This window comes from Olea europaea, chromosome 22 (genome assembly GCF_002742605.1).
Source record: "Olea europaea var. sylvestris chromosome 22, O_europaea_v1, whole genome shotgun sequence".
NCBI classification, from domain to species: domain Eukaryota; kingdom Viridiplantae; phylum Streptophyta; class Magnoliopsida; order Lamiales; family Oleaceae; genus Olea; species Olea europaea.
In genome coordinates this window covers 8971852-8978774 of record NC_036258.1, presented here as the reverse complement: position 1 = coordinate 8978774, position 6923 = coordinate 8971852, and the positions used below count along the sequence as shown (strand labels likewise).

At 34.7% G+C, this 6923-nt stretch overlaps 2 protein-coding genes across 2 annotated transcripts in view; both read right to left on the bottom strand.

Annotated features, from left to right (window-relative positions):
• Positions 1-3039: 3039 nt before the first annotated feature.
• Positions 3040-4470, bottom strand: LOC111371134 (F-box/kelch-repeat protein At3g24760). Its single transcript, XM_022993041.1, has one exon. It carries the CDS (start codon positions 4159-4161, stop codon positions 3040-3042), a length of 1122 nt encoding a protein of 373 aa, XP_022848809.1. The 5' UTR covers positions 4162-4470.
• Positions 4471-5388: 918 nt separating this feature from the next.
• LOC111371132 overlaps positions 5389-6923 on the bottom strand; it is a 3415-nt gene continuing 1880 nt past the window's right edge. Inside the window, exon 5 of the mRNA XM_022993040.1 lies at positions 5389-5613. Coding sequence (XP_022848808.1) covers positions 5389-5613 — 225 coding nt within the window. The remainder of the gene's footprint in view (positions 5614-6923) is intronic.

Here is a 6923-nt window from a genome sequence, read left to right as displayed (position 1 = left end):
TTTTGTAGCCTTTATGACTCGAGTGATTAAGCCTGTAAGAGTTTAAAATCTGATGCCCTAAAGTCGTCTGATTTGGGAGTTATCGACCTAAAACTCGCTATAGGAGTCATTTAGAAAGCTTAATGTAGAGACGTTCGGACAAAGGGTGATTAAAAAATAAATTTATATCGAAAAAATGGACATCACATGCATTGATTAAGCCCTAAACACTTGTTTGAAAGGATTAGACTTTTGATAAGGGGTTAGTAACTTGGTTGGTTCCTAGAGGTTGAAGCAGTCAGAAATAAGGAGAATCCTCATTTTATTGATATGTTGAACTACAATGAATAAAATCTGACCAAACTTGAGCGGTGTAAGAAACTAGTATTGAAAATACACCTTAGATTACACCATTGGGCAGAGAAAAGAAAACAAGTTTGAGGGTGTGGGAATCTCACGAGCGAAATAAGGAAATATTTGACTTTTAAGGTCGGGAATTGAATCAACTTATTACTGTATAGCGTTGTACTTAACTCCGTGCACACACACACACACCCGTTTTGCATTGAATATGTAAGAATTCAGCTTGTGCATTATAACTTTGAAGTGATTTATGACATCAATGCTATGTTTTTAATTTTGGGCTATAAAAGCAAGATATCTAGCAAAAGAAATTGTTCTTATGTGATTCTGTAGGTTTTAATTGAGTTTGTGTGTTTGTTTGTTATTCTTTTTAGTTTGTATTTGCTCGAGTACAAGCAAAATATTAAGTTTGGGGGTATTTGATGAGTGCTCTACGTTCATGATATTTATGCCACCTAATTTGTTATTTTGCTACTCTTGAGAGTGTTTTAGAGCTTTTTAATGTGTGTTTTGATATTGTGATGTAAGTTGATGAAATTGAAAGAAATAAGCAAAAGTTAGGGAAATTGGAGAAGATGGCCAAATTGTAAGAGATCCAAAGTTCGGGGACTAAAGTGCAAATATTGAAAAGTTGTGTTGAACCTTGCAATGAAGATTTGAGAGTGCTAGGAGTCAATTGGATGAAAAAAAGATGTCAAATGGATCAAATTTAGTCAAAATATGCTCACAAATCAATTTCTAACCGACAAGTTATGCTCCGAAATTTCAGCCTCACATTGAGACCTGTTTTTTATATAGAAAACGATCGAGTTGACGAATGATTCTTGAAGCAAAGTTGTAGCCTTTTGAGTTAGCTTTCCAATGCATCTTGAATTATCTCAATTGGATATCAGATGCAAAAGTTATGCTAAAAATATTGGAAGATGCGCAGTCTGCCTTTTCGGTCAAACCGAGCGCCGTAGGGCCCATCTTGGGCGCCACAGCGCCCATATGACTGAAAATTAATAGAACAGGCAGCGCCACAGCGCCCATATTTGGCGCCAAGGCGCCGGATATGCGGGAAAATGCGTTTTTATGTTTTTGGACTCTTTTCTTAGCCCAATTCAACCCTATTTCGCCCTAGACCCCCAACATACTATAAATACCATTCAAAAACTCTATTTTCAAGAAGGAGTGAAGGGGACAAGATTGAAGAATTCAACCACACAATTTGAAGGAGGCAAAAAATTGAAGACATCAAAAGGAAGGAGGAACAATATCAAGGAAGAAGATTGAAGATCTATCCAAAAGACTAGTTTTTTCTATCATTTTCCTTATGTTGTTTATTATTATTCCTATGATTTTCATTTATTATACCATGAATTAAACAATTTATCTAGGGGATTGATGTAGCCGAATCAAGATTATGGTTTGATGATTTTATAATTATTTCTTTGATTTTGCTGCATATATTTAATTGTATCATGATTTTAATGCTTTCAATTGCCTGATCAACAATTGGATGATTTGATGCTAGTCAATTCTGACGCTCGAGAGAGTGAAAATTTAGGCGTGATTATAAAAGTGATACAACATAGAATTTATAGGTTTCGAGAGAAAGTATATACCTGTGAAGCTTACTCTATAAAAGAATCGGATCTTTATTAAATTCTTGATTTTCAATTTTGAACAGAAATGTTAGAATTGGGATCTAGGGTTAATTTCTAATAGGTGCTCGAGAGAGGGGGTAAGAAATACATTAGGATTCTTGTTTTTAAATATGAGAAAATTAATTGGAAGAATTTGAAGTCATTGAATCATAATTGAAAGTTAGGTGAAATAAATCCCTAAGCCTTCTCATTTGATAATTTGTATTCCCCAAATTTGTCACATTCAATCACGTTAGTTTAGTTTAAATCGTTCATTCATAAAACATCAATTCAATCATACATTCATCTAAATAAAGTAGAAATTGCATAATTATAGTACTTAGTGAAAATTAAATACAATCTCTGTGGGTTCGACACTCTTACTTCATTACTATATTATAAAATCTGACACCGTACACTTGCGGTATAATTTCACGTTGTGGAAAACGCGTGGCACATGACTGGTGTCATGGTGAGGTAGTGGTTACAAATGTTGATGGTGGTCACAAATGATTTGATTGATTATGACCAATAAACAATTGAGACAAATGAAATAGGTAAATTGTGACCATTAAATAATGTGTAACCTAAAAATTTGATAATCTGTGTTTAATAATTTGATAATTTACAATTTAAACATAATTTATGGTCAATTAATTTGATATTTATATGATCATGAAATAAGTTGTGATTTATAAAATTTTCAATTGTGACCAAAGAATAATATGTGATCCATTATTTTGATAAATTTATGACCATGAAATAATTTGTGATCTATAAAATTTTCAATTGTAACCGAAAAATTATTTGTAACCAATTAATTCAATAATTTGTGACCAAATTATATAGAATTTTGACATTATATTTAATTTATGAAATATATTTTTAATTAATAATTTCAGAAAAGTAATAAATATCTGATTTTTGAAGTTTTAAACCTTTTATCTTAGTTTTGAAATTAGTTATAGTTATACTCTTGAATTTTTCCCAACAGTGGAATTCTGCAAAAAAGTGCAGACATACAAATGAAAGAAGAAGAAGAAACTCACTATCTTATGAAACTCATTAATTATTTCAACATGTCTAAGGATACATTAGAACAGAAACTCACTATCTTATGGAATTTATTCACAGGTTGTGGCAAACTGGGGAGCCTTCTCCAATTGCATTTCCCTGAATAATTACTCATTTCACAAACACAAGCAGGATAATTTTTGTGATGTTCATCATTGAATACATATATAAGATTACCAAATCCAACACATCTAAGGCTTGCAAATTTATCATCTTCATCACTACTATTGTCATATAAGCAGGCAAGTAATTCATCAGGCATGATTTCCATTTCACTGAATTCGAGCGTTTTTTCGTCGATTTTCCATAGAATGAAACAAGGTGATGACCCAAAGTTGTTGCATAATCCTGCCAAAATAAGTCTGTCATGGAGAGAAAGTAAGTATGAAAATAATGCTCCTGGAGGCCTCAGGGTCTGGACAGAACTCCAGTAACGTTTTTCAAGGTCAAAAAACGAGATGAAAAATGAATAAATCCCGAGAACGAAGAATTTTTGTTTGAATAAAGCTGAACATAGCCATTGTGATGAGTTTCCAGGGCGAAAATCAGCTGGCAATGGGGGACAAAGTTCCCAATAATCTTGATTGGGATTGTATATTTCAACAGCTAAACTGTCCTGAAGATCAACAAGGTTACCATTGAACCTCACCCCACCCACGACAATAAACCTGGGAACTTTCGAACTTTTATCAACGTTGTACACGCCAATCAGGGAATTAGACCTGGAATATCCGAGAGGGCTTGTTTGGCTCCAGGAATCACTTAAAACAGGTTTGAAACTGAAATTTTCTGGCGTGATACTGAAACAAAAGCCATTGGAACCAGTAAACAAGTCTTTGGACAAAAGGGATGCTGAGACTGGGAGTTTGATCCATTCATTCGATTCAGGGTCGAATGCAAAAACCTGATTGTTCTTGATGAAGACATTGTTTTGTCTGTAAATAAAAAACCAGGGCTTTTTTCGAGCCGAAACTTGGGTTTTGAAGGAGGAGGAACTGATTATAATCTTCCAGGATTTGCAGACTAAAGATGAACGGATTATGGAGGAAAGAGGGAGGTGAGAAAGGATTAATTCTGTAAGGTCTGAGCCTAAACAATCCCAATTGGTTTCTTCCATTGTGTTGGGAATTGAGACCTACGTGCCAAGGTAAAGTCTCCCGTAGACAATTTCTATAGGAAGTAGAACTCCTAGAAGGTAATAGAGGCGTGCAAATATTTCTCCGACCGGATAAAGATTTGGCCTAATATGAAGAATAGAAAAGAGGGATCTACGAAGAAATGGTTTCTTCCATTTTTTAGGCTTCAGAGTAAGGGTGAGATAGAGGTAAGGAAACTTGCCAGAAATGTGAAGGAATGGAATGGGTGTTATCTTGTTTGTTTGAATAATAAATAGGAAAAAGAAAGAGAGGAATGGTAGTTGGTTGACAGTTGAGTAACATGGCTGCATAAATAAAAACCGTCTCTTGTCTCATTTCCTACGTACAGGGATCATCGAACATGACGAGGAATTAGGAGAGCAACACAAATTTGTATCTATTTTTTAATTATTATCTAAAGGAAAAAGGAAATTATATTACAATGGGGAGAGAAAATTAGAAAGAGACTTCGATGTTATGTCATCTCCTTTGTTCCTTCCCCAGCCCCCTTTTCAACATGTTATCCCCTCGTCCACTCTCCCTTTTCCTTCATCTTACTCTGTCCCTTCCCCGTGTTTCTTGAGAGTCCAAGATACTCGAAAACAGTTCATTGTGAATTTCGTGAATAACATGAAGCAATAAGGTGTACATTAAGGATAAATTATCCTCGATTAAATATCGAAATATAAAATCACTTATAGAGATTTGAGTTCTTTTTCTAATATATAGACTATTTGTCACTTTGGCTATTAAAATAACGTCAATTAAAAAAATAAAAATAAATAAAGAACTGTTTTTACGTATGTTCGGTAAATTCTGAACTTTTGTGCAAAAAAACAATAGAAAGAAGTCGAGTAGTTGCACCCAATAATAATAGAAGTCAATTCCCTTTTCGATTGTTACAACAATTTTGACTCAATCCTCTAAAAGAAATTAAGAATATGACAAGTAGTATGTATTGGAAAGTTTTCTATATTTTTATTTATATACATAAATAAATAAATTAAGTGGGGACTTCTCATGGAAAAAGTCAATATTTCCACCTTATAATAAAACTGTTATGCTTCAAAATCGAGGCTCATAAAGAAGCCCGAGCCTCGGTTTCATAAAGAAGCCCAAGCCTCAAAACCGAGGCTCAAGAAGAAGCCCATGCCTCAACGTTGAGGCTCGGGAAGAAGTCCACGCCTAAAACCAAGGCTCAAAAGGCCCTAAAGCTGAAGCAATGTGTAAGCAGTTGAAGTCTTAAAGTGGAAGCACTGTGTAAGTGACAGAAACTCTAAATCTACATAGTAGCTGAAACCCTGAAGTGAAAGCACTGTGTAAGTGGCCAAAATCTTGAAATTGAAGCATAATGTTAGTGGCCGAAGCCCTAAAGCAGAAGTGCTGAAGTGGAAGTACCGTGTAAGTGGCCGAAGCCCTGAAGCTGAAGCACTCTATAAATGGCCAAAACCCTGAAGTGGAAGCATTGTGTAAGTGATCGAAACCCTGAAGCTAAGGCACTGTGTAAGTGGCTGAAGCCTTGAAGCGAAAGCATTGTGTAATTGGTCGAATCGCTAAAGCCAAAGCACCGTGTGAGTGCCCGAAGTCCTGAAGCCAAAGCACAGTGCAAGAGGTCGAAGCCCTAAAGTCGAAGTACTGTGTAAGTGGCTGAAGCTCTAAAGATTGTGTAAATGGTCGAAGCCCACATTAACGAAGCAGAAGCCTCCTAACCATAAAGGAGCATCTTCCATATTCACTTTCCCCAAGAGATCTTCTACATGGATCTTATTCGAATGATTGATGTGACCCCGTAATGAGTGATATGTCAAAGTCTAGTCAGCATAGGTTATAGATTGGCTACTCCCTTTAAGAGTATTAAATGTGCCACAGGCTAATGAGATCAAACTGATGCCTAGAATAAAATGCTTTAGTTGAGGAGATGAAACGACATGCCTCCTCATCTAAGGCACATTATTTCATGTGCAACACTATAAATACCCCCTCCTTGTATCATTTGAAGGCTAATGCAAGTTTGAACCTTAAAGGCTATTCTTTGTCTTCTCACTTGCTTATTCTACACTCTTATTTGCTAGAGTTTAGATTACTTTGTTTTATTTGAATTGTTTGCGATTGGTTATTATTGTACAATCGTTTCCAAAAATATATTGTCTGAGCCCAAACATATTTGTCTCATGTTATAAAGCCTCTTCCACGTCTAAATCCAAAATATTGTTGACGAGCAATATGTCCATATATGCTAGAATTTACTTAGGTGTACACGGGTGAGCTCGGTATTTGTTGTCCGCGTCACCCTAACAGAAAACGGGGTTGACAAAAACACAAACAATTAATAATTAGTGAGAGTTTCATTACTAAAATACATCCAATACTCAATCGATGGAGCAAACATTAAATCTTTGTTAAATTGGATGTTGAGATAATTAAATTAATCTAGTGCATAGAAAAGTGCTAATTCAATTAGAAATAATTTAGCCCTTGTTTGAGCTCCATTTTAACAAAAAAAATGTTTTCCTTAATAGTGATTTTTGGAGAATGTGTGGTTAAAAAAAATTCAATATACATGTATAATAATTTTGTTGAAAAATATGTGGTTAAAAATGAATTTCAAAAAAATAAGGGTACATTTGATTTGCTATTTTCAAGCTGTTTTCAGTTTGGCAAAACACTAACAACATGTTTGGTCTGTTATTTCTGAAACTACATTTTTTGAAAACAATGATAAATTTATAACATAAACTCAAAA